At 45.6% G+C, this 27,918-nt stretch overlaps 1 protein-coding gene across 3 annotated transcripts; it reads left to right on the forward strand.

Annotated features, from left to right (window-relative positions):
- Znf346 (zinc finger protein 346) lies at positions 1–27,193 on the forward strand. Of its 3 annotated transcripts, XM_028772048.1 has the most exons (8): positions 1–183; positions 7,152–7,255; positions 7,787–7,879; positions 9,807–9,951; positions 16,001–16,234; positions 23,197–23,290; positions 24,468–24,568; positions 26,541–27,193. In XM_028772048.1, exons 1-7 carry the CDS (start codon positions 9–11, stop codon positions 24,553–24,555), a joined length of 933 nt encoding a protein of 310 aa, XP_028627881.1. In that variant the 5' UTR covers positions 1–8; the 3' UTR covers positions 24,556–24,568; positions 26,541–27,193. The 3 variants fall into 3 exon arrangements, with proteins under 3 accessions (XP_028627881.1, XP_028627880.1, XP_028627882.1); XM_028772047.1 differs by having other exon boundaries at positions 24,468–27,193; XM_028772049.1 differs by having other exon boundaries at positions 16,049–16,234; positions 24,468–27,193.
- The last annotated feature ends 725 nt before the right edge of the window (positions 27,194–27,918 follow it).

The following is a 27,918-nucleotide window of genomic DNA, read 5'->3' on the forward strand; positions in this document are numbered from 1 at the left end:
CCGAAAAGATGGAGTGTCTTCCGCACGATGCCACGGAGGCTGCGGACCCCGGAGGAGCCGGACCGTTCAGGAGCTCCGAGGAGCCGGAAGGTCGGGAACCGGACGGAGTGCGCTTCGACCGCGAGAGGGCGCGCCTCCTGTGGGAAGCTGTGTCCGGTGCGCAGCCGGCGGGGAGGGAGGAAGGTGAGTCGGGGGCTCCGGGGTTCGCGGCTGGACCGAGGTGGGATGGCCTGCCTCCTGTCACTCCCCTGGCGCCGGCCAGCCTCTGCACCACGATCCGGAGCTCCGAGCTCGCGAAGGGTGCAGGACCTCGTAACTCGCTACCCTGCGGAATTTTTCCGTCCTCCTTTCGGGGCGTTCACTTGAGAACAGTTTCCCCCAAATTCTAGGTCTTGTCCTCTTGGAGAGCGACAGGACTTTCCCAGCCTGGCTCGTAGCCGAGCCAGCTTCCATTCCTGTCGGTCCTTAATTCCACAACTCGACGTTGCTTCTCTTCCTTCTCAAAGCCCTACGGTTCTGACAGATCCGAATAGCTTTATTTAATTTACTTTATCATTGTTTATTTACTTTCCGACGCCTCTCACTGCTCAGCTCGTGGTGGCCCTCAGCCTTCCGAGTGAGAGGACCAGTGTGAGCTTTGGAAGGTCTTCCTGAATCCCAGCTTCCTCCTGGGCTTGATGACTGTGACCTGGCTTGCCATGTTTCTTCCTTGGTAGACTTGGCTGGCCTTGAACTTGCGTGGGTCCCCCTGCCTCCGCCTCCTTAATGTTGGCATTCCTGGCTTGTACCACTATGTCCTTCAGTGCCGTATTTCTGTGTCTGTTGCCAACAGCTTATTCCACAGAGGAGGCCCAGGAGCCGGGGAAACTTGCCTAGGTATTCATCTTGCCTCTAACTGCTTCATCTCACACTCGATTCAGAGTTGTGGAGAGCAGTGTACTCTCTCAGAGTGCACTTCTCGGCAGAAACTTACCAGATCGCTCTGTTTGACCAAAACTGGGTGGGTAACAAGGGAGCTAGAGGAGTGCAAGGGGAGCTGGCCTCTTTCTCTTTCCAGAGTCCCTTCCGGAACTAGCTACTTAATACTAACCCAAATGTACGAGAACTGTATCTGGGTTTCTGTGCTAACCTATCAGGTCTCTGCAGAGAAACAGGATTTCTGTACTGATTATATTGCTTGCTGTGCAGACTAATCTTGGGAAGTTTACTGTGTTTGTAAACTGCTTGCCCTGGATAAAATTGGAATTTTTTAGCATATTCAAAGAGATATGTTTAATTTTTTTTAAAGAAATGTGTTTTTATTTTATGTGATGAATGTTTTGCTTGCATGTATGTGTGTATGAATGACAGGTACCCAAGGATATCAGAAGAAGATATCACATCCCCTGAAACTAGACTTACATTATAAGCTACCATGTGGATGTTGGGAACTGAACCCTGGTTCTCTACAAAAGCAGTAAATGCTCTTAACCACTGAGCCATCTCTCCGACCCCAAGATGCTTTGAATTTAAGTGTATGCATCTTCAATCTAATACTGTAAAGTCTGGCTCCTAAATAAATGTATATGCCATTTCTGAGTCTCTACTTCTTTTGTGTTCTTAAAACTTTTTTTTTTTTTTTGAGCCAGATGTGGTAGCACATACCTGTCATTGTCAGCACTCAGGCGGTGGAGACAGGATCAGGAAGTCAAGCCAGCTTCAGCTATATATCAAATTTAAACCAGGCAGTGGTGGCACAAGCCTTTAATCCCAGTACTTGGGAAGCAGAGTCTGGTGAGTCTCTTAGTTCAAGGACAGCCTGGTCTACAGAGCCAGTTCCAGGATAGCCAGGGCTACACAGAGAAACCCTGTCTCAGGGAAGGAAAAAAAAATTGAGAGTAGCATGGGCTATACAAGACTCTTGTCTCAAAAACATTTTAGTACAAAGTTGTCTCCTTGACCCAGATTTCCTTTGGTTAATTTGACATTTCCAGGAGCAGCTGGACCTCCAAGCCTTAGGGATGAAGAAGATACTGTTCTTACTCTGGAGTAGCTTGCAGTCAGTCCAGGGAAGCAAACACCAAAACAGTTGTATGATTTTAGTTTTTTTAAATCTTTTTTTTTTTTTAAGATTTATTTATTTATTATATATGAATACACTGTAGCTGTCTTCAGACACACCAGAAGAGGGCATCAGATCTCATTACAGATGGTTGTGAGCCATCATGTGGTTGCTGGGATTTGAACTCAGGACCTTTGGAAGTACAGTCAGTGCTTTTAACCACTGAGCCATCTCTCCAGCCCATTAAATCTTATTTTTAATGATAGTTCTTAAATGCTTTAACTAAACTCCCTTGTAGCCCACCTCTCACCAGAGGTAGTGGAAAAGAAAGGATATGGGGGAAGTGGACCTGTTTAGAAATTTTTTTTGGAGCAACTTCCATCTGTGTTGTCTGGAAATCAGCAGTTCAGTTCACAGGTTAGCAGGCGGCAGCAGCTTGATCCACTCGAAAACACCTCATGGATACATCAGCTGTCCTGTTCAGTAGATTCAGATTAGCAACAGTGGTGACATGACCTAGAAGATACAGCCAGGCCTCAGCCTCAGCAGGAGGGACAGCAGGAACACCAGAAGTTCTCAGCTATGCCTCTCTCAGGGAAGCTAAGATCAGTGAAGACAAGAGACCTACAAGCATTGCAGCTAGCTGTACCAGCAAGCCAAGCTCTGTCTCCATCACGCCATGGAGTCCTATTTATACCTTCCCAACATCATGAGTGCTCCACAAGTCTTGCCTCAGCACGTGTATCCAATCAGCCCAAGTCCAAGGAGTCCAGACAAATGAAGCTCAACTAATATATGGTGGACCACTACATGTGAGTCGTTAGCAAAGAGTCTGTTACCACATGCCCTTTCACATGCTTGCCTTAGCAGAACATCTCTCTCCTGTGTCTGCTTCAGCAAAACATTCCTTCATGAGTCTGCCTTAGCCTTTCATCTGTGTCTGCTTCAGGAAAACACTCCTTCCTGTGTCTGCTCCAGCAAAACACCATCCAACACAACTGACTCTCCAAAGAACCCTCAAGTTTCCCCTTCACAGTTATCGTATAATGTAAGGGGAGAAGGGAAGAGAGATGCCTCAGAACTGGAAATGCAGCAAAGGGAAGTGGCCTTGGAGATGGGCAGTGTGCCCTGGACCTTAAAGCAGAGCACTCAGCAGCTGCTTACAAACGGATCAGCATGATAATTCATGCCTGGGTCATGTCCCTTTTGAAAGTTCTCCAGTCACACTTAGATACCTCCAGCATTTACATTACAATGAGGTGTGCCCATGTCAGAGTACAGACAGATGTGCTGGATCCCTTGGAACTGGAGTATAGGCAGTTATGAACCAACATGGGAGCTATGAACCAAAGTCAGGTCCTCTAGAAGAGCAAGCAGCACATGCTCTTACCGGCTAGTCATCTCTGCAGCCCCAACTTAATGACTTTTTTTCTTGCGTGTATTTAGAGAGTATGTGGTCCACACATTCACACATGTACCATAGTGTGTGTATGGAGGTCAGAGAACAACTTGCAGGAGTTGGTTTTCTCCTTTCCCAATGTGGGTCCAGAGGATGTTGCATTGACTGACTTGGAACTCTGTATAGACCAGGCTCTGGCCTCAAACTCACAGAATGCTGTGATTAAAGTCATGTGCCACCATATCTGACTATCTTCTTTATTTCTTATTACATTCACGTAAATGTGTGTGGGCATATGGGTGTCAGCACTCATATAGAGGTTAGAGACAACTTGCAGTAATCAGTTCTTTCCTTCTACTGTGTGGATCTCAAGCATTGAACTCAGCAATTCAGATCAGCCTTGGCAGCAGGCACCCCAACCCCCGAGCCATCTCACTGGCTCTTGTGTTTGTTTTATAAACAGTGCCTTCTGAAGCAGAATTAGTTTCTAGTATATGAAAGAGCATGCGGTGCTTGTTTTCTGTGCCTGTCCTCACTTAAAATGATACCCTGCAGTTCTATTCATTTTGTTGCAAATGGCATGTTCCACTGTCCTTTATGGCTGTATAGTATTCTATTGGGTCATCTATATTCTTTTTATTTTGTTCATTTGTGAGTGCACACTGATGTGGACCTGGCACAGCTGATGGAGCAGTTGGACACAGTTGCAGAAGCATGCTCTCCTCTGTCAGGTGGTCTCCAGGAATCAACCTCAGGAGCCTTGGTTGGCAATAGGTGCCTTTGTTTCCTGAGTCAAATGATCTGTCTCCTTTCTGTACTCATCCGTCTGGCTGACTCCACAGCTTAGCTGTGGCCGATTGAGCCACTGTACACGTGGTCATGCAGGTATCTCAACATGCTAATTTAGTTGCTTTTTTTTTAAGTTTATTTAATTGTTTCAAACAACTCTTGTTGATATTTTGTATCAAAATAGTTGCACTTGGAGCTGAACAGGTGGCTCAGTAGGTAAGAATCTGTCTTGATCTTCCAGAGGGACCCGAATTTGGTTACCAACAACCACATCATGTGGCTCTCAACCATTGAGGGAAACTGTGCTTAATATAAACATTGTCACAAACAAACATACAAACATTCACACAATTAAAAATGTAAAAAATCCCCAGCACTTGGGAGGCAGAGGCAGGCGGATTTCTGAGTTCGAGAGTCCGAGGCTAGCCTGTTCTACAGAGTGAGTTCCAGGACAGCCAGGGCTACACAGAGAAACCCTGTCTCAAAAAAAGAAAAGAAAAGAAAAGGAAAGAAAAGAGGTGCACTATGAGGTTCTATTTCTCCTAACTGGCCCCAAAGAGACCAGAAGAGAGAAAAATACAAGTTAGAATGTCCAGTCACAGGCTCAGAAACGTTCCCTATCAGTGGCAATCGAGAGAAGCTTTGGAAGATCAGCATAGTTTTATATATTAGCCATGCAAGATATCTTAGCACTGATTAATCCAAAGCACAGAGATGACACTGCAGCTGCACAAAGTAGTGAGTTGTTTCAAGCTGCTAAACTAGTGGCCAAAACTCTTTTTCCCATTCCTTCCCCCGTGGTCTGTCTGTCTGTATGTGTGTCTCTTTCTCTCCCTTCCTCCATCTCCCCACTCCCTGACTGTCACTCTTTTCTCCCCACCCCCAACCATGTGTATGTCTGTCTGTCTGTCCCAGAAGAAGGAGACCACTAAATTGTCCCCTCAGCATTAAGGGGCACGTGGTCCACTTTGTGAGCAGAGAACAGTAGAGATGAGTAAAATGTTGTTTCGGAGCTAGGCAGAATGGTAGAAAGCTCACCTGACATTTCACACAGCCCTAAGTGTTGGGAGGTGGGGGTGTCAGCTGGTCTAACCATCTTGACTTGGTCACATCTGATGAAAAAAGAGAAAAGATGAAGTTATTCAAATATACCTAAAACTGAAAGCCTCACAGCTGGATATGGTTCTTGGTTTGGTCAGCTTCCTACACTCTTCCTGTTTGGCTAGGACTCTACAGAGCAGTGAGGTTTCCTATAGCAGGAGCTTTTCCTCGGCTCTACTGGCTCTCAGCAATGCAGACTGATGTTTGTGTCTTCCTCTGTGGAGAGCCGTATACACTGAGCTGAAAGTTACCGTTCAAAGGCAAGGAATTGGATTGCTGGTGTCACACTCTGCAGTTACTTGGACTGGTTGCTGTAGCCATTAGCATGCTATAGCACGGTGCGGCATACCTTTAATCCCACACTCAGGCACAAGCAGGCAGATCTGTGGGAGTTCAGTGCCAGCCTGATCTACATAGCAAGTTCCAGGACTACATAATAGGCTGGAAAATTGGTTTCTCTTGCAAAGTACCCCGGTTCCATTTCCCGAACCCTCTCACTTGGCAGTTCACAACTGTAACCTCATTTCCCTGGGGTCCAATACCCTCTTGGCCTCCCTGGTGCACAGACATGCATGCAAGCAAAACATTCATACACATGTGAAGGTTTAGATTTTTCAAAACCTACTTTAATGAAGGTTCTTAAATGCTTCATCCTCCCTTCTAGCCCACTGACCAAAGGTATGGAAGGAAGATGGTTAATAGGACAGTGGGGATGTATAGACCAAATAGTTTTTTGGGATGATTCCAGTCTTCATTATCAGGATATCAACAATCCAGTCCAAACCATGAACATGACTGAGCAGGAGCAGTCCAGTCCAATAGCAAACACTAAACACAAACCGTCTTGACTTGATGGTCAGTAGCACTGGCTCCATCCATTAGAAACTACAGGAGTCCTCAGAAGTGACAGGAAGCAGCCAGAATACCACAAGAAGTTTTTTGTTACATTTCTCTCTACAAAGTCACTACAAGCGAAGATCAGTGAAGACCAGCAAACCATTGCGATGCAAATCAATGCAAGACCGTTGTTCCCTGTCTGCTGGGTTATACTCTTTGCAAATATCATGCATCCTCTCAAGTGTCTGCCTCAGCAAAACATCCTCTCATCAGGCAGCTTCCAGGAAAACACCACATGACACAGCTGAGTCTCCAAAGAAACTGAAATTTTCCCTTCACACATGAATAAAGTAATTTTTAACTCAAGTGTTCAACTGTCTCATAACCAAACTCATGTCTTAGGTGTGTACTGTCCTTTTCCTGAATACCTATCTCTCCTCTAGTGCTTAAGTCTACATTAAAACGATTGTTGGTGTCATTGTTATTTCAGACAGGAACTCACTATATAGCTCTGTCCAGCCTGGAACTTAATTGTGTAGACTAGGCTGGCCTTGAACTCAGATTCCCCTGCCTCTGCCACTTGAGTGTTGTTATTTAAGGTGTACATCTCTGCATCCTGCTTTAACACTACTTCATGAGACCCCAGATAGACTTTTTTCTAAAAAATTACAGTGCATGATGTTATGGGGCTATCGTCATAGCTACCAAGGCAGAAGGATCGCTTGAGCCTGGAATTCATGGGCAGCATAGGACAACCTCATCTCACATAACAATCTGACTAGGTAAAGAACATAGACCTATATCAAATAATAATGCAGGAGGTTTGTAAGCATAGCATGAGTCATGGCACAGTGGAACTGAAGGGCAGGTCTGCATATGTGTTAGTATGGATTCCATTACTTGGCGCCTATGTTTGAGACAGATCAGAGACAGTGCTGTTGAGATCACATCTGTCAACTTGCATGATTTCTTTTCCCTCTCTAGTGGAACACATGATCCAGAAGAACCAGTGTCTCTTCACTAGCACCCAGTGTAAAGTTTGCTGCGCCATGCTGATTTCTGAGTCTCAGAAGCTAGCACATTACCAGGTAGGCCATTTCTGCTATATTCATGCGTTTACCTTCCAGGTCTAGTGCCAAGCCCTCGCTTCTGCCTTGCACAAAAAGCTCATTCTTGCACAGTTACAAGATGTTTCCATCATGCATGTTTGCTAGGGACTTGCAGTTGACGTAATTTCTGTGACTCTCATCTCTCTCATCCCAATCAGGATCACTATATAGAGAGCCTTCTGTATAACTTGACACAGTAGGAAGTAGGAGCTTTGGCTTTACATAGACCTTAATTTGAAGCCAACTCTGTTACTCATTTTAGGCAAGAAATTTCACCATGCTTGGCCTTAGCTTCTTCATGTATTTTCATAGATTGTTGGAGGCTAAATTTAATAGCATGTAAAGGGCCTAGCACATGGTCGGAACTCAGTAAATGAAGTTTCTTCTCCCATTTTCTCTTCCTCAGAGGTTTTTCTGAGGATGAATCAGGTGAGACTCTGGTATGGCCTGATGGTCTTCTCTATGAAATGACATTTGGCTATCTTCGATCTTTTTGTCGGGTTTTTGCAGAGCAAAAAACATGCCAACAAAGTGAAGAGATACCTAGCAATTCATGGAATGGAGACACTAAAAGGGGACGTGAAGAGGCTAGACTCAGATCAGGTAACACAACTGCCTTATTGAGACTGCTTGCTTCCCAAGCAGGTTGGTGTGTGAGCATGGGCTTTGATTCAGACTGACTTGGCTGCAAACCCCAGTGTTGTTATCTAACTTGGGCAAGTCTTATAACTCTTAAGCCTTGATTTCTTCCTCTGTTACAAAAACAAGCATACTTCCAAGGATGGTGGTGTACACATGTAACCAAAGCACTTGGAAGTGGAGGCAGGAGGATCGGTAGTTTTAGGTTATCTTTGGCTGCATAGCAAGTTTAAAGCCAGTCTTGGCTACATAAGAGACTGTCTCAAAACAAAAAACAAAGAAACAAAAAACGTATAGCTACTTTTCAGGATTTTTCTCTTATTTTTTTGGGGGGGTGTTGTTGTTTGTTTGTTTGTTTTCCGAGACAGGATTTCTCTGTGTAGCCCTGGCTGTCCTGGAACTCACTCTGTAGACCAGGCTGGCCTCAAACTCAGAAATCTGCCTGCCTCTGCCTCCCAAGTACTGGGGTTAAAGGCATACACCACCACTGCCCAGCCTCAGGATTTTTCCTAAGTTGAGAAAAGACTTATAAAACGGCACAGACCCAAAGTCTGTCATGTAGCAACAATTCAGTAAAGGGAATCTTCATTAGGCTTCGCCCTTACCACCCAGAGGGTCACTGAAGTGGACAAAGTAAAGGGACACTGCTGTCCTTGGGCTGTAGAGAAAAACAAACATTCCGCATTTACCTGAACAAAGGAGGAAAGTAAGTGCCTCCTCTGACACAGCAAAGATACACTTATTTTATCTCAGAATTACTGTAAGAACTACAGAGAAACCAGTCCCAGGTCCTGAGTGTGCTGTGCCTCTTAGAGTGTGGGAGTTCTGCACAGCATGATGAGAAGACGGTGGGCAAGGCTCTTTAACTTACAGATAGGAGACTCAAGCAGTCACCTCACCTCTCGGAAATTCACTCATAAAATGGAGGGGGTCTTGCTTCATTAGTGTTGTGAGGTAAAAACGTCAGTACCCAGTAAATGGTCAGTCACTAAGCAGTTACTCTAGACTGCTGGCTCGTGTTACAGTGGCCAGTGGTTTAAAGGGGCCTTGCGTGTCCCTTCCAGAAATCACCTCCTGGTTGCCCTTACGGTTTAGACCCACAGGGGCACGATCATTTCACCTTTCTGCTTCAGTTCTTAGATGACTGAGTAGCTCAGGCAAGATCAGCACCCACCACCAGCTAGGAATCACCAAGCCCAAACCATCTGTAGTGTGAAGACTGAGAAATGGTAAAGAAACACCTTGTTCAGAGGACAGACTTCCTCAGGAAGATTGAAATACACTTTCTAGCATAACTATAGGAACAAGTGGAACGCACTGACATGTTTGTTCTAAGAGCCCTGCGTATCTACTGTGTGCTAGACCCAGCAGGGTACAAGGGTAGGAAGCAAAGATAGGTCAAGTTGTTCATATCCAGCGCTGTACTTAAGCTCACACAGAAGGCTCTTCTGCTGTAATGCTGTCAGTTTAGGGTGACAAAGGCTGTGGTAGAAGTCTGATACACTCTGGGAACACAGGTGAGGACCAAGGTTAACTCTTCCTGGATATGCACAGCAGGGGCTTGGTGATTGTTTAGTCATGGTTTTTAAAGTCAAAGTCACTGCATGGCTGATAGTAGACCTAATATATGCCAGGCAGGAATAGGGAGGAACATTCTAGACAGTAGGAATAACCCAAGCAAACTGAGGGAGTAACAGGGTAAACTGGGACAGGATGCATGGGGCCTGACAGGAGCTAGCTGGAGAAGACTGGAAAGGGATGTTGCAGTTACGTTGCGGTTAACATGTGAAGGGGTCTTAAGTGTCCACCAGCCAATGGGCAGTGGGGAACCACTAGAGGTTTTCTGGATGGGCGCTGGCATGATCAGACCTGTGTTCTCTCTCCCAACCAGAAGAGCAGCAGAAGCAAAGACAAGAACCACTGCTGCCCCGTCTGTAACATGACCTTTTCCTCCCCTGTTGTGGCCCAGTCGCACTACCTGGGGAAGACCCACGCAAAGAACTTAAAGCTGAAGCAGCAGTCCACTAAGGGGGCAGGTACTGCTTTTCCTGAGTAGTGCTTGGGGACCCCTCCCATCCTCAGGGCACCATTGCCAGGTGCTTCCAGAATGCTCACTGGAGCCTCAGAATACAGACTGGGACTCAGATTTTTCAGGCTTTTGAGAGCCCTGAAAAATCCAAGTACAAGTTGGGGATGTCAGTCAGTTGGTGGAGTACTTCCCAATGTGCACAAAGAGTACTTCCCTAGCTTTCAGTCCCGGCACTCAGGATGGAGGCAGCTGCCATGTGGAGTTTGAGCAACCTGGGCTACCTGAGAGCCAGGCTAAAAAACATACATGCCATAGTAGACCCTGCCTTGCTGAAATTCGGCCTCAGACTTGGTTCACTTTACCTCCCTTTGTGTGGTTCTATCAGATGTTATATAGAAGCTTCTTAGCCCTGTCTTAGTTCTTAGCCTATAATTACTGTCCTGACCAGTAATTATAACTCAGGAGGCCAGAGGCCTGCTGCATACTGTGAGCATTCTGCCGCTTGCCTCTCTCTCAATTCCTTCCTCCCACCATCCACCTGCTCTTACTGTTACGAGTTGCCAGTTGACAGCTAAATCCTCGTCTTCATAGACTCAGGTTATGCCCTGCTCACTTTGACCTGCAAAAGCTGCCTGTTCTAGATGCAGGCTTGCCTTCAAAGCAGGACACTAGCAAGCTGTGTGCAGCTGCCATGAATCCACTCCCTAGCGCTGACTTCACTCTCAGCCTTCTTTATTCTCTCGCTGTTGGCACAGCCATCACTTTCATCCTGTTAGTCCTGAATCCTGAGGTTTTTAACCTAGGCTAACTGCAATTAGTCACGAGTAGGAACCCTTTGATTTCTGTTTCACTAGTGTGCATGTGTATGTGTGCATGTGTGTATTATTCTCTATTTTGGACCAAGACCACACTATTGATAGAACTTTTGATCTTTTTGTCTTATTTCATCATTGAAACAAGACAACAGTGTTTTAGAAAGTTTTGGAGATAGGGAGAAGTCTATCATCGTCATACCCTCTTAGCATACCCAAATGTAGTTATTGGTTATGAAACAATAGATTATAGACTTAGAGTCAGAGCAGCACAGATTTAAGTCAGATGCTTTTCTTTACCTTTTGTGTCTGAACCTCTGTACCTGTCAGTGTCAGTGCCATCTGCTTTGGAGCTTTTGAAGATAATTATGACTTCCAGACATAGTGGCACACACTGCCAATCCCAACACTTGGAAAGTGGAGGCAGGAAAGTCAGGAGTTCAGGGCCACTTTGGCTGCCAGTTTGAGACCAGCCTGACCTGTATGGCACCCAAAAAGATAGGCGGCAAACACCTCCCACCCTCAAAAGATGTCTAGGGTACAGCAGATTGTCACTAAACAACAGCTTTCATTATTGTTGTCACTGTTAAAAAGCCAGTTGCATGGGATCCTCTCATGAAATGCAGTCACTAATCAGGAAGCCACCCTTGCTGAGCAGTGGTTTTCAACCTTCCTGATGCTGCAGCCCTGACCACAGTTAGTGTATTAAACAGCTCCTCTAGTTGTGCTGACCCCAACCATAAAATTCGTTTCGTTGCTACTTCATAACTGTAATTTTGCTACTGTCGGGAATGATAATGTAAATATCTGTGTTTTCTGATGGTCTTAGGTGACCTTGTGAAAGGGTCGTTCAACCCCAAAGGGGTCCTGACCCACAGGCTGAGAGCCACTGATGTACAGCATGCCATTGACCTTGACTATGGTTGATTTCTTGACTATGATGAGGATTGATTGATTTTGTCTAAAGTGAGAGCCAGTAAACAGTAGCACCACGACATGTAAGCATTAGGCCGAGGAAAATTATCTTAGGAGCTGAATTTGTAATGCCACAGACTTACCTTCCCACAAGTGGGAAAATTTTGTGGGACATGCCTCCTCCTGATACTTCTGCTCTAAACAGTAGGTTCTCTTCCATATTCACTTGCAGCCATTGCCACAGAGAACTTAGAGTTAGTCAGTACGTCAACCATGTGTATTCTATTACTTTTCATTTAGCCTATAGTTTAAAAATACATCCATATTCCTTCATGGGTTTGCTGTAACTCCAGTCTGAAACTAAGCATCTGTGTGCTATAAAAGTGAAACAAACATGCTGTAGAAAATACGGAGAAAGTAGAAGGAATTGCCACAACTTTACCATTCCAAGTTAAGTGCTGTTAACCTTCCAGAGTCCTGTGTTCTTACAGCCTTGTGCACTATGCGTGTTTGTGTATCATATTTGTTTTCTGTTCATGCAGGTTGACTCCATATATGTGTTTGTAAATGTAGAATACATCATTTCTGTTTCTGTAAAAATGATGCATATATGTGAATAATTATAATTCAACATGCAAAACATTCAAAGAAGCGGGTAGTATGCCACCCAGGTCTTCTAGAGAGGGCGTTGTCAACAGCAGCTCCTGCTTATAGGGCATCGTAGTTACAAGCAAGTTCTAGGCCAACCATATGTCACATGGCATGCAGACATATATTCTTGTACATATGTGTGAAATGTGTGTGTGTGAGTAGGTGATATTTTTAAATGTTAGTATATTTATATAGGCTACACAAAAAACTATTGATACTGACATGACCACATTATTATAATATATTAAACCTTCTTATATATTTCTTCATTTACTATAACATCTCCTCATGTTGGGGGCCAGAGAGATGGCTCAGCAGTTAGGAGTGTGTTCTACTCTTGCAGAGGTCCCAAGCTTGGTTCCCAGCACCCGTGTGGGGCAGCTCATAACTCCTGGCGATTCCAGCTCCAGAGTGGTCCGTCCCCTCTGGCTTCCATGAGCACTGTTCTCATGTGCACGTATCCACAGACACATAAGTTCAGAGAGAATCTTTGATACAAAAGGAAAACACATTTCCCCAGATTATTACAGAGTTTTTGTAGATATTTTTAGCAGTCATACTGGCCACTAATGTCATACTAGTCATACATGGTTCTTCCAGTGTTGAATTTTTTTACAGTTTCCTCCCCCCTTTTCTTTGTGTTATAATAAAGATACAGTAGGCATCCCTAGAGAGCACGCTTTGCATATTTATCTCTCAATCTTTCCTGAGAGACAGCTCTAGCTCTGGCTGGCCGTGGACATCTGTTCAGCAGCTGCTCTGGCGTTAGAGCTCACCATGCTCCTCCCTCCAGGGTGATGTTCTTTAAACAGTATTATTTACTTATGTATATGGATGTTTTGTCTGCTCATATGTCACCGTGTGTGTGCAGTGCCCACAGAGGGCATCAGGTCTCTAGGACCAAGTGAAGTTGCAGATGGTTGTGAAGCTGCCATATGGGTGCTGGGAACTGAACCCAAGTCCTTTGGAAGAACACTCAGTGCTTTTAACCACTGAACCATTTCTTCAGCTTCACTTTTTTTTTTAAGATTTATTTATTTATTATATATATGAATACACTGTAGCTGTCTTCAGACACACCAGAAGACAGCATCAGATCTCATTGCAGATGGTTGTGAGCCACCATGTGGTTGCTGGGATTTGAACTCAGGACCTCTGGAAGTGCAGTCAGTGCTCCTAACCACTGAGCCATCTCTCCAGCCCCCCCTAGAATGTCTTAAAGAACAACCTTGGGCCCACAGGGTGGCTCAGTGGATCACAGTGCTTGCCACACAATCCTGGGGACCTGAGCCTGACTCTTAGAAGCCATGTGGAGGGAGAGGAGAAAATTTTTTTTTTAAGATTTATTTATTTGTTTCATGTATGTGAGTACACAGTCCCTGTCTTCAGACACACCAGAAGAGGGCTTCGGATCCCATTACAGATGGTTGTGAGCCACCATGTGGGTGCTGGGAATTGAACTCAGGACCTCTGGAAGAGCAGTCAGTGCTCTTAACCACTGAGCCATCTCTCCAGCCCCCAGTTAAAAATGTTTTAAAACGGGGACTGAAGAGACAGCACAGTGGTTAAGAACACTGGCTTCTGATTTAATTCCCAGCACCCACATGGTGGCTCATAACCATGTGTAACCCCAAGGGATCTGATGCCTTCTTCTGGCATCTGTGGGCACTGACATACATTCAGGTAAACATACATATAAATAAATGAATAAAAATTTCAAAATAATCTAAAAGATTAAAAAAAAAAAAAAAGCCAGGCAGTGGTGGCATACACCTTTAATCCTAGCACTCCTGGTCTCTGAGTTCAAGGCCAGCCTGGTCTATAGAGTGAGTTCCAAGGCAGCCAGAGCTACACAGAGACACCCTGTCTCAAATAAATATATAGATAAGTAAAGAATTTGAAGGGGCAGGGAGCTGACAGCATGGCTCAGCAGGTGAAGGTGCCTGCTGACAACCTGAGATACTCCTGGACCCACATGGTTGAAATCATGTAACAAGACCACCTGCAGGTCGTCCTTTGAACTCCACGTGCACACCTAATGAATCAGTAGAATGTAATAGAAATTTAAAAAGAATGACCTTGACTTTTGTAAGTCCCAGCATTCTCGAGGCTAAAGCAGGAGGATCTTGTATTAGAGGCCAGCCTAGGCCATCCATAGAAATGCTGTCTCAAAATAATCATCATCATCACAAGGTAGACGCCATGATTCACTCCTGTAATCACATACTTGGGAGGCTGAGGCATGAGGATTACACTAAGTTTGAGACTGGCCCGGGCTACAAAACAAGACCCTGGTCAACAGCACTAGTTCCAGGACAGCCAGAACTACACAAAGAAACTGTCTCACAAAACTAAAAACAGGGAAAAAATGTTTTATAATCTATTTTTTTTCAACTCAATACTACAGACTAAACATTCTCCTAAACTCTTCTCTATGTACTTCACTTTCTGAATGACTTGCTGAAACAAAAGCCCATGGCCAGAGAGTGTGACTAGTGAGTGTTGTCTGGCTTGCCACAAATCCTCAGTGTTAATGGAAACGATAAGAGATGGAAAAGGACCTGAAAGCCTCCTCTGTGAGCTCTGCTGACCCGAACCCCTCTCTCCCACAGCCAGGAGCAGGGATCGGCCCTCCATGTCTGCAGTAGTGGCTGTTAGGTTAATACCATTCCAGCTGACCACACAAATTTGTTAGTCATGGCATCTACTCTGGAAAGCGGCTATTTGGCCTGCTTTCAACATCAGCACTCATACATACGGTGCCCATACCAGACTCTGACTAGCTGGTTCCAGTTTTAAAGAAAAGATTCATCTTTATTTTTTAAAGAGTGTGTGTGTGTGTGTGTGTGTGTGTATGTGTGTGTGTGTGTGTGTGTGTATGTTTGTGTGTATACACACTTTCCTGCAGAAGCCAGAGCAATTGGATGGCCCTGCACTGGAGAGTTAAAGACACTTTGCAAGCCACCTGACAAGGGTGCTGTGAATGGAAGATCCTGTAGAAGAACAGTAGGCGTTCTTAACCACTGAGCCAACTCTCTCAGCCCTGGACTGAGTGAGTCCTCTGAGCAGAGTCGGAATGTTTCCAACCCTGAAAGCATCAGTGGTAGCCTTCAGACCCACTTGCTTCTGTCTTGAGCCTGGCGTCCGGATTTTAGACCAGCCAGGGAGCTACATAGTGAGATTCTTTCTCAGAAAAACTACAAATAAATAAATAATTGGAGGCATTCCTGATCTGCTTGCCTGCCTTTGTATGTCTGGGCTCAGAGCTTGAATGGCTACTTCAAGTCTATAATAGGTATTTTGAGAATGGAAATGAAGTATTTACCCTTCTTATCTACTTGCTTTGAAATTCCAAGGAATTCTGAGGGCTAGAAACTGCAAGTATATAGTCAGGGACCTGGCTAGCACAAGTTCAGAGCCTTCTCAGAGTGTGACAGCATTAGGGCTCATGTGCCGAATGCTGGTGGAAAAGTCAGTTGTTAATTGAGCTCACTGAGATCTTGCCACCATTCCCAGTTAGAGCATTGATGGTGACTCTTCACAGCATGACTTTGAGGCAGGGCCACATATCTCAGGGTGATGGCTGGCACTGCCTCTGCTTCCCTTGAAGTGTACTCAAAACCCGGGTACCTTCTGTCTTGTTTTTTCATTGCTTGTGTTTGAACTCTCTTACCACAGCTTTGTCGAAACACCTTACAAATCCTTTCCTTGTGGCCTCCACCTTAGCCTTGCAGCAGAATAGAGAGATGCTAGACCCAGACAAATTCTGCAGCCTCTGCCATTCAACATTCAACGACCCCGCCATGGCTCAACAACACTATATGGGGAAGAGACACAGGAAGCAGGAAACTAAGCTCAAGCTCATGGCGCACTATGGGCGGCTGGCGGACCCTGCTGTCTCTGACTCACCAGGTGAGAGGGCCCTGCTCACATGCAGAGTTGGGTCAGGGACTGAGCACTAGAATTCTCTGGGCTACCCTCGTATGTACTGTTTCTTGCATCTTCTAAAGCAGGGTTTGTAAGCACAGGGAGCAGACAGACAAGCCAGACTTGGTGGTGTCCACTGTAATCCCAACACTTGGGAGGTTGAAGCAGGAGAAACAAGGTCAAGGACAGTCTGGAATACATAGTAGGAACCTGTCTTGATAGCATGTGGGGGAACAAGCAGAGATAGAGTGATATGGTCCAGGGAAGGCATGGGCAGCAGAAGGGGGCGAGACACTCCAAGGCTACACTGCTGTTGCTACCTTTCAGTTTTCAAAGTTCTGTGGAAGCCAGCCATGGTGGCCCATGATTAATCTCAGTACAAAGGAGACAGAGATAGCTAGATTTCTGTGAGTGTGAGGCTAGTCTGGTCTTCATAATAAGCTCCAGAACAACCAGTACTACATAGAAAAACCCTGTCTCCAAAACAAAACAGTAGAAACCCAAACTTGTGTAGGAGTTTCTTATGGTTTTATTATCGTTATTATTAGCTTGGTGTGGATGCTGTGCATGAAATACAGGGCCTTGTGTGTGTTAAGCAAACACTGCCACTGAGCTATCATCCCCACCCAGAGTCCCTTTGTTTTTAAATGTGTGCCTAAACTTTAGAAATTTTAAACTCTGAGTAAAACCCTCTCTATAAGTCAGATTTTGTTCAGGAGCTACCAGCTTTTAATCTCTGGCTTGAAGGAATTTTTGTTTTGATTTGATTTTTGAAATTTATTTTTTAGCCAGTGGTGGTATACACTTTTAATCTTAGCACTCAGGAGAGAGAGGCAGGTGGGTCTTTGAGTTATAAGACAGCCTGGTCTTCAGATTGAGTTCCAGACCTGGTAGGGCTACACAGAGAAAGAAAGGGGAAAAAAAGTCAATTTTAATTCTGTATGTCTGTGGGTTCGTAAATGCAGGTCCCCAAGGATGAGAGAATAGAGTGTTCCCTCCCTGGAGCTGGAGTTACAGATGGTTGAGCCTCCTGACATAAGTGCAGGGAACTGAACTCAGGTCCTCTGGGAGAACAACAAGTGGTCTTAACTGCCTAGCCATCTCCCAGCCCTGACCTGATCCAAACTCCCTAGGTAACATCCACTTAGCTAGACTGAAGGCCTCAACAGCCTTACCAGAGTTTGAGCATGTTTTGGGCATCTCTTTCCACGGCATTTGAAACCTGCCTGTATCCCTGGGGTATCAAGGTGAAGGAGGAGGCTATTCTAGCATCCTTAACCTCAGAATGTCACCTGGCATCACAAGAGTGAGCATTCACAATTAGGGGACCTTCCTAGTGTGTTTGGGGCTGAAAATGTCACTCTGCTGCTGGCGTATTTGTCTAACATGCACACAGAGCGATGCCTTCACTGACCGGCACCACATAAGCACGGCACAATAGTGCATACCTCTCATCCCAGCATGTGGGAGTTGGAGGCTAGAGGATCAGGCATATTATACAGATGCACATATGTAACCAGTTAAATAAATGAAAATTTGAAAGCAAGAGAATCGTTCTTGTTATGACTATAGCATGCCAGTCTATAAGCTCGGAGCAGGTAGCGCTGTTGTAGTTTCTTTGGTTTGGGTTTTGGATTTAGGATTTGTTTAGTTTTGTTTTCTGAGACAGTCTCCTATAGCTCATGCTGACCCCAAATATTTTGTGTATCCAAGGATAATGAACTTTTGACCTTCCTGCATCCACTCTTAACTGTGCTGATTGCAGGGCTGTGCCGCCATGCTTGGCATAAACTCAGTCAATCAGTGGGAAAAAAACAAACAGACTGGACCCAAAGTGATGTCTCCATTCCACCCTCCACCTGTGAGCTCCGTAGGAGAGGCTCAGCCTCACAGGTCCTCAGGCTCCTGAGAAGCGCTGTTTCCTGCAGAGTCAGCTCACTGCCCCTTCGTGTTGTCACCGAATGAGTAGTACTTAATGTTGACTATGAAGGTGGCCTTCTGCTTTTCTCCAGTGCTCTATCCCTGAATGTATACCCAGCCCTTTATTTCTTAACATTTAACTGTAAATATATGGTAACTGATCTGGACTTTTGTGGTCAACTTGACACAGGAAAAATTTAAATGCAGGACTATTTACAGTATACCAAGGTCATTATAAGGAATCTAGAAGAAATCTGATCACACTGAGTGTTAGACTGCTAATTAGGTGAGAAGAAGACAGTCTGCCTCAGTCTAGTTCTCTGTGTCCCTGAACAGAGGTCTGTCTGCTGTGAAACAGTGAAGACAGTGTTTCCCTTCTCTCTGATGTGCATTCCTGCTACCCACAAAACTCATCAGTAGTTAGATCTAGGAAGTGGGTAGGTGAGGGGTCGCCTGCCAAATCCCAGCACTCACAGGCCTATGACAGGAAAGTAGTGAGTTTGAAAAAGCCTGGGTATGGTGGTGTCTGCCTGTACCCAGCAGTTAGGCAGAGTGGTGGTGAGTTCCAAGCCAGCTTGTGCTATAGAAACAGTTCAAGCCTGGCCTGAACTATATAGTAAGACCCAGTCTCAGAACCCTAACTAACAAATTCAGTAAAGTGTTGCAATATCATAAACATCAAAAATCAGGTTTTCATACACCAATAACAAAATGCTAAGAAATACATCAAGAAAGCAATCTCCTAATAGCTATAAAAGTGAAAACAAAATTAAGAAAGTGAAAGATCTCTTTAATGAAAATCATAAGACTAATCAAACAAATTGAAAGGGAGCTGTGGAGCTGGCTCAGTTGGAACAGTGCCTGGCCCACAAGCAGGGAGACTCCAGCGCCCGCATGAAAACTCACGGAGCACTTCGATACCATAGTGCTCTGGGGCAGACAGGTGGGTCCTCCAGCTCCCTGGCCGGCCATTCTAATCAGTTGGTAATCTCTAGGTTCTGTAAGAGAATCCAAAGAATAAAGAGAGCTATAGAGGAAGACACCTGATGTCAACCTCTGGCCTCCACAAGCATTCGTGTGCACACACACACATACACACACACACACACACACACACACATTGTAAAAGAACTGGACAGAGTGACACACAACTGAGACTTAGGCAGAGAATTGCCTCAACTTCAAGGGTCAGGGTTGCATTCTTGTTGAAGGTCAGCCTGGGTAAGACCCTCTCCCAAAAAACAAACACCAAGTAGCACCACCCCTAAAATGGGGATATATCATGTGTTGGTAAAATTAGTACTAAAATATCGATACTACTCTAAAGTGGTTTGTGTATTTGGAATAGTTCCTATCCAGATGCCAGCGATAGTCTTTATAGAAGTAGAGAAATGCCGGGCGGTGGTGGCGCACGCCTTTAATCCCAGCACTTGGGAGGCAGAGGCAGGTGGATTTCTGAGTTCGAGGCCAGCCTGGTCTACAGAGTGAGTTCCAGGACAGCCTGGGCTTCATAGAGAAACCCTGTTTCGGAAAAAAAAAAAAAAAAGTAGAGAAATGTTCTGTAGTGAGTATGGCATCCCATGTAACTTCTAGCAGCAAAGGCAGTCTTGAGAAAAAAAGAGCAAAACTTGGAGCACTGTAAATACTACAAAGCTCTGTTGAGCAGGCATGGTAGCACTCCTCTAATCCCAGGATTTGAAAGATGAGAGGAGGAAGGTCAGGAGTCAGAGGTCATCCTTGGCTGCATAGAGGATTGGAGGTCAGCTGAGTTATGTAAGACCCTCAAACTGCCCGTCATCTATAACCCAGTGCTTAAAAGGCGCAGGCAAGTAGATTAGGAGCACAGGGCCAGTTTTAGCTATGTCCAGAGTACAGGCCAGCCTGGGCTACCTAAGACCCTATCTAAGCAAAGGGAGGGTTTTACCTATAAAGTAGTAGATTTCGTTGTGACATTTTCATACACAAATCATTATAACACTTTAATCCTCCTTGCCCATACCAAATACTTTTTCATTTTCTGTTTTGTTGTTTGTTATGTTTTGTTTTATGGGACAGAGTCTTTACAGCTCTGTCTGTCTTGGAACCCACTCTGTAGATGAGGCTGCCCTCGAACTCACAGAGATTCACCTGCCTCTACCTCCCAAATGCTGGGTTTAAAGGCCTGTGCTACTTCACCTAGCTGAAATGACCTTTTTTAAAAAATAATTTTAGGCCAGGCGGTGGTGGCGCACGCCTTTAATCCCAGCACTTGGGAGGCAGAGACAGGTGGATTTCTGAGTTCGAGAGTTCGAGGCTAGCCTGGTCTACAGAGTGAGTTCCAGGACGGCCAGGACTACACAGAGAAACCCTGTCTCGAAAAAAAAAAAGGAAAAAAAAAATAATAATTTTAGACTGTTGAGGCTAATAGTAACAGTAATGCCTGGAACAGCATACCTGGAACTCAAATCTCGGAGGAGCTCCGTGTTCACTCACAAGAGAAAGTGAGTTGTGTGCACAGTGATCTCACCAGAGCCACCAGGGCCTCCAAGATATCTAGTGCTGCATAGCCTACACAGCTATCCCCCAGCAGGCCAAAGTAAGTCCACCCTTCATATAACTCTGTCCCGAGACGTGCTCTTTCTCATTTTCATATATGTTATATGTATATGCATGTATATATGTATATATGTATATGTAGCTACTATTCTCACAGGATGTGAAATAAGCTACTCATGATAGTACATGCTTGAAATCTTGGCACTTGGGAGGTAGAGGCTGGGGGAACAGAAGTTGAAGGCTAACTTAAGCTACATGAAATGCTTTCTGTAACTTTAATTTTTTTAAATTGCATTTTTATTGATAGTTCTTAAATGCTTTAACCTCCCTTTGTAGCCCACCACTCACCAGAGGTAGTGGAAAAGAAAGGATATGGGGGAAGTGGACCTGTTTAGAAATTTTTTTTGGAGCAACTTCCATCTGTGTTGTCTGGAAATCAGCAGTTCAGTTCACAGGTTAGCAGGCGGCAGCAGCTCGATCCACTCGAAAATACCTTATGGATACACCAGCAGTCCAGTTCAGTAGAGTCAGGATAGCAAGCATGAATCAGCAATCGTGGCACTACCTAGCAGTGACAGCCAGGCCTCAGCCTCAGCATGAGTCAGCAGTAGGGACCAGCAAGAACACTAGATGTTCTCGGCTGTGCCTCTCAGGAAAAATAAAGAGCTGTGCATTGAGTCCTATTTATACCCTCCGAACATCACTTTTGGGTCTTGCTTCAGCATGTGAGTCTGTCTCAGCTGACATCACTCTGCCAATCAGCCCGGGTCCTCAGAAGCACCAAGAAACTGCAGCACACCACCAGAAGTTTTTTTTTTTTTTTGGTGCATTTCTCACTACAGAGTCCTGACAAATACAGCTCAACTATGCAATGTAAGGCAGACCAATACATGCATGTCATTAGTGAAGAACGACATCACTTGTCCTTTCACATGCTTGCTCCAGCAGAACATCTTTCTCCTGTGTCTGCTTCAAGGAAATGTTCCTTCATGAGTCTGCCTTAGCCTTTCACCTGTGTCCACTTCAGGAAAACACGCCTTCATGTGTCTGCTGAGCAAAACACCATCCAACACAACTGACTCTCCAAAGAACCCTTAAGTTTTCACTTCGACTATCTCAAAAGAAATCGTAGGAAATACATGACAGACATTTGACACATAGCAATTGCTCTGGCCTGGCCTGGTGATGCATGCCTATAACCCTAGCACTCGAGACCGAGACAGTAAAATCACCATGGCTTTAAGGACAGCCAGAGCTACGTAATGTAGTGAGACCTCATTTCACAAATGAAATACTAGCCCTAGAGAGATGGCTCAGCAGTTAACACCACTTGCTGGTCTTACAGAGGGCCTGAGTCCAGCACCCAGGTGGCTTACAACCACCCCTAACTCCAGTTCCAGAGGACCTGACACTCTTCTGGCATCTTGGGCACCTATACATACAAGCAGACAAACGCATATGAATTAAAATGTTAAATCCCAAGACATAGCTATTTTATCCTAAGTATTCTGAGTATAAAAAGTATAATGGGGGGGGGCTGGAGAGATGGCTCAGCCAGCGGTTAAGAGCACTGACTGCTCTTCCCTAGGTCCTGAGTTCAATTCCCAGCAACACATGGTGGCTCACAGCCATCTGTAATGGGATCTAATGTCCTCTTCTGGTGTGTCTGAAAACAGCTACAGTGTACTCATATACATAAACTAAATAAATCTTTTTTTTTTTAAGTATAATAGGTTTATGGTTGTGAAAAGCTAAGCATTGGCGAGAAAAGATTTAGCCAAGTTACATGAAACAGCCAGGGATCCAGTCTGACCTACTCCTGACTCACTGTTAGAGCCATATGGCAAAAGGCCACAGTGTCACTGGAAGGAACCCTGCTTGTGAGCCAGGGTGTCTGAACCCCAGTGTAGAGACAGATTGATTCTCCTAACAGCTTGTACCCTTCAATTGCTATTACTGTAAGCCCAAGGAGAGTGGACCTTCCAAGAGATCTCTCGGTGAAAGGGGTGCCCTTATGTGTCCACTTCGTAAAGGAAGAATTGAAGCAATGGTCATCTTTATTCTGCGGTCGTTACTATTATATTTATTCATGTTGTTGAGACGGGACACATGGTGCACGTGTAGAAGTCAAAGGAGTCAGCTCTGACCTTGTACCTTGTGGGCCCAGGCACTGAACCCAGTTCGTCAGGCTTGGATGCACTTCTTCACCCACTAAGCTACCTCAGGGGTTTATTCTCTGCCATTCCTTCATTTACTCAGTAATATCTCCTCTGGTTGTTTGCTGGGACATCTAACTGGGATTACTGAGGGAGAATAAGAAGGTTGCAGCCCCAGGATACACTGTTACACAGTCTTGTCTCCAGAGCAACCAGGCCTCTCAGTTCCAAACCATTGGTCCTCAGAAGGGCTTGTGCATGCTCTGTGCAAGGCAGTGTTCCTCTGGTCCCCTCCTATTGGATGATTAACTCTCTTCATTTTGATGTGTGTTTCAGCTGGAAAGGGCTATCCCTGCAAGACATGTAAAATAGTGCTGAACTCCATAGAACAGTACCAAGCTCACGTCAGTGGCTTCAAACACAAAAACCAGTGAGTAAAGTCCTTTTGAAGTTCCCGAGTCTCCAGCAGGAGTCTAGGGTTTCTGAGTCAGGTACTTCCTGGCATAGACGGACTGAGTCCAGGAACCTTCTCAGTCACTGAGGTGTCTCCTGGGCCTCCTCCATCAGCCCCTCCTGTCGAATTTGCACTGACTGAAAGCTGCAGAAAGATGCAGAGGTGATTGCCTTTATGCTTTCAAACAGTGCCTGGATTTCCTGGCCTGGAACAACCTGAAGAGGGAAGCAGGATTCCCCCACTGGTCTGAGGCCAGACTGAGTCACATGTGACCCTGTCTAAAAACAAACACATGAAAAGCTTCTTTGCATAGTCAAAATGATTATAAATAAATAAGGTAGACCAGGTGGCACATGCCATAATCTAGCCCTTGGCAAGTAAAAGAGGAGAACCAGAAGTTCAAGGCCAGCCTTGACTATGTAGAGAATTAATTAGGGGCCAGAATGTGGTTCATGAGAACCTGTCTCAGAAAATTGAATTTAAAGAAACCGGGCAGTGGTGGAGCACTTGCAAATCTGAGTGAAAACCACAAACAAAAAGTCAAATGTGATGGGCTATGCTTAGCATCCCATGCTAGGAAGGCAGAACTGAAGATCCTGGGTTCACTGGCCAGCCAGTGCAGCCTGCTTAGCCAGTTCTCGACCAACAAGATAGACCTTGTCTCAGAAAGACGTATAGCACCTAAGGAATGACAATTTAAGGCCGTCCTCAGACACACACACCTGCATGCACACACACACACACACACGCACACACGCACACACGTACACATGTGTGTGTAAGAAATTATGTTTGATGGAAAGTAAATGTAACTCAAAATCATATTAAGACAAGCCAAATTCAGGGAAACAAATATAAAAATCATGGCTTTTTCCTCCTCCTTTGCGGATCCTAAATTTCTAAAGAAATAGTTTAAGCTAGTTGGTTAAGCTTTCTGCAGTTCGGCTTCCTATGTAAAGTGAGCATGGTCTTACCATGCAGAATTGACTTGTAGTTGAAACGAGGTAATATCCAAGTAGTCAGTGATCCTCAGTAAAGGGAGGCCACCAGGCCGTTGTCCCAACATATGAAGAAAGCCATGCCACCTTTAGAACAAGCTTCTGAGTGTACCATGCCCACACGCTTAACCTGTGTCTGTGTTTTCAAATTACAGGTCACCCAAAACATTGGTGACACTAGGGAGCCAGATGCCAGTGCAAACACAACCCACTCCGAAGGATTCAAGCACAGTGGAAGACTAGAGCTGTCTGCCTGGTCAGTCTTGGTGGGATAGCCACAAGCCAGTTCCTGGTGACTGTGGTTAGCCCATGACTCCTCCTCCTCCTCTCTTATATCAGAAGAATATGGAGGTATGAGGCCAACTTGGGCTGCAGATCTGCAGATAGCCTCTGACTGTGCCCAGATGCAGCTCCTCCTGCCCTCCTCTTTAGCATGGCCCTGTGGTCATGGCAGAGACAGGGCACTGGGAAGACCTGAGGTGGTGGTGTAGAGGTTAGCCTTCCCCGCCCCTCTGGGTGTATGTCCTACAGTCCCAGTGTCTGTCTTTTCTCTCAAGGTCAGTTGGGAGCAAGGTCCTGCAGAGAAGGGAGAGAGCACTATCTCTGGGCTCCAGGAGCTTGGTGTAGAACCTTGGAGCTCCTTCCCTGTCCCTCGAGTGTGCAGGCTTGCGTGGTATAGATCTGCCAGCCAGGAAGTCTCCTGGAGCACACAGAGTCTTGGCCGAGCACTGCCGTCTCCGCCGCCTGTCTCTCCAGTTCCCAAGTGGTGCTAGGCATGTACAGCAGCTAGGAGCTTGAGGAGACCCCTGTGCCCAGTGAGATCATTGGAAGCACCTAAGGGAGGCTTCGTCCAGAGGTGGTCCAACCAGGGTCCTATGAGAAAGTCTGCCACCTTCCTTGATTCTCTGCCCTTCTAGGTAACTGCCTCCTGCCAGCCTACTCAAAGATCACTTGGTGTTAGCTCTAGGCCCTTGTGTAGTGGGCTATCCCGCCCAGTTTGCTGTGGTGCTATCCCTCCCTTGCCATTCTCAAGAAGATTCAAGGGGAACTGCAAAGGAATGTAGAACTGGTGCAGGTTCTACAGTAAGCAAAGGGTCCCTAGACCCTCAACTGAGAGATTCCTCCTGGGTCTGTGTCCTGGGAATCCAGTGCAGTGGGCTTCATATGACTGGAGCAGGGCTTCCAGGAAGTATCCCTAAAGCTTTTAGAGATAAAAATGCTTCCTTGTTAATGCAATTGGGCACCATGTAGGGATGGGGCAGGGCTTAAACTCTTGTTCTTTGAACACACTACCATCCAAATAAAGAATTTCTTGTGTGAGTCAGGCTGTAACCTCAGCCCTGGTTTACAGCCATGTTGATACTGCTATGGCATCCCCACACAGTTGGCCCCCTCAGTAACCATCTCACCCCAGGAAAAGTCTCCCTGATGCCCTAAGCCCAATCCAGTTCAACCCCCCAGCTATCTGATTTATTCTTGAGATAGTCACTCTGGCTACTGAGGGGAGGGCTGCAGAGGCCAGTATGGAAGGTGTGTCTGTAAGGCTGTTTGTCTCCAGGGTAATTCCTTCGGGGCAGACGTCCACCAACCTCATGTCCGGGATGCTGTGTCTTTTTTTTTTTTTTTTTTCTTTTTGAGACAGGGTTTCTCTGTGTAGCCCTGGCTGTCCCGGAACTCACTCTGTAGACCAGGCTGGCCTCAAACTCAGAAATCCGCCCACCCCTGCCTCCCAAGTGCTGGGATTAAAGGTGTGTGCCACCACTGCCCTGCCCAGGATGCTGTTTCTTAAGCTCTGGATATGTGGGTGATTGGGTGGCAGCGCTTAAAGACAGGTGTCCTTTCTCACTCCACTTAAAGAACTGTAGTTTCCACGAAGTTCTAGGCTGTCTGGTCCCTGGGAAAGCCTTTCCTTTCACTCAAAAATAACAGGGCAAAGAGCATTACAGCTTGGAAACGGATGCAGATGGGCCAGGCCAGGCACCACCAGCCCCGGGTCCTTGCAGCACACTGCTCTGGGCACCTGCCCCTAGCAAGCTCCTGACTGAAACTCTTGACTCCCAGAGTAGGGTCTCTGCTCTCTAGGCCACCTCAACAGTCTGCCTAGGATTCTGTACAGCCTGATGTGTCAGAGTTAGTAACGACTATGAGGTAGGGAATTGAAAGATAAGGTCATGCGTGGGCTGACTGGCCACTAGCCCTTGTCTTGTAAGACTTCTTTCTTTAAATAGATTCAGGAGTCCCTGACAGCTGTGTGTCTAGCACTACGGGTGTGGAAGCCCTGGAAGTAGCTGATGTTGCCCTTTGGAAGCTCACACACTTGAAAATCATGATTTGGAGAGTCATATGGGGCAGGTGGGAGTGTCCAGGGCGCAAGCAGTAACAGCATGGAGTAGAAGGCAGAGAGAGAAACTGCTGGTCTACGTGGCTTTGGGAGGTTTGTTTTCTAGTTTGTTTCATTTAGCCCAGGCTGGTCTCAGACTTGTCATTTAGGAGGCTAGCCTTGAGCTGCTGATTCTCCTGCCTTTACCTCCCTAGTTGTGGGTTGGTAGGCATGTGCCGCCACACCTGTTTTTATCTGTGTTATTGTGTGTCTGGTTGCCTGGTTTGGTTTGGTTTTTCAGGACAGGGTCTCAGTATGCAGCCCTGGCTGTTCTGGAACTCACTCTGTAGGCCTTGAACTCAGAGATCCACCTGCCTCTGTCTCCCCTCCCAAGTGCTGCAATTAAAGGCGTGAGCCACCATGCCTGGCTGAGAAGGAGAAGTGTTTTTAATACTAACTAGTAGTCCTTTATTTGAATCAGTCACAACCTAGCTTTGTACTGTTGAGCAGTTGTATTGTTTCTCCTTGAGGTTATCTTGAATAAAGCTGCTGTAAAAACTGTGTCATTTGATGTGTGTGCTCCTCCACGCAGAAATGGGCATAGACACTTTTTACTTCTTTTTTTTTTCTTTTTCTTTCTTTCTTTCTTTCTTTCTTTCTTTCTTTCTTTCTTTTTTTTTTTTGTAACCAAAGTGGTTCTGGTGTTCCTTCAGCTCGTAAGAGCCCCAGTTCCACTTCTTATCAGAACTAAGACTTCTTATTTTCAGTCTTCAAAGTTAGTTGTTCTGATGGCAACCCAAAAGTTGTATCCAGGGGTCTAGTCTTTTAATAAAGAGCACTGTTATTTCAGCACTAAAAGCTGGAATTAACTGTTAATTAGCTCCCACTTCACCCCCATATGAAACAGGGCCTACCTCAGAGACTGCCCGTGCCAAGCCTGAACTACAGAGAAGTCCCGCTGTAGCACTGCCCAGGTCACTGTCCGGCAGAAGCTTTCAGTCATTACAACCATTACAAGTGAGCCAACTTTACCGTGCAGTGACCCCTGGTGGCCACTAGGCGAAAGGCACTCCTTTATTTCTTTTTTCTTTTTTCTTTCTTTAATTGGGCAGGTGATAGCAACCCCAGGACAGTAGTGTTTAATTTAATGGCAAAGAGAATGAGGCAGACTTCTCCTAAGTCTCAGTGTTTGATATTTCATTTAACCCTCAAGGCAATTGGGAAAAGCCAGTTTCACCAGAAAAACAGGAACCCTGTGTCAGGTGACCTTACACAACCAGCCAAGC

This window comes from Grammomys surdaster, unplaced genomic scaffold, assembly GCF_004785775.1.
Source record: "Grammomys surdaster isolate TR1022 unplaced genomic scaffold, NIH_TR_1.0 211, whole genome shotgun sequence".
Lineage (NCBI taxonomy): Eukaryota > Metazoa > Chordata > Mammalia > Rodentia > Muridae > Grammomys > Grammomys surdaster.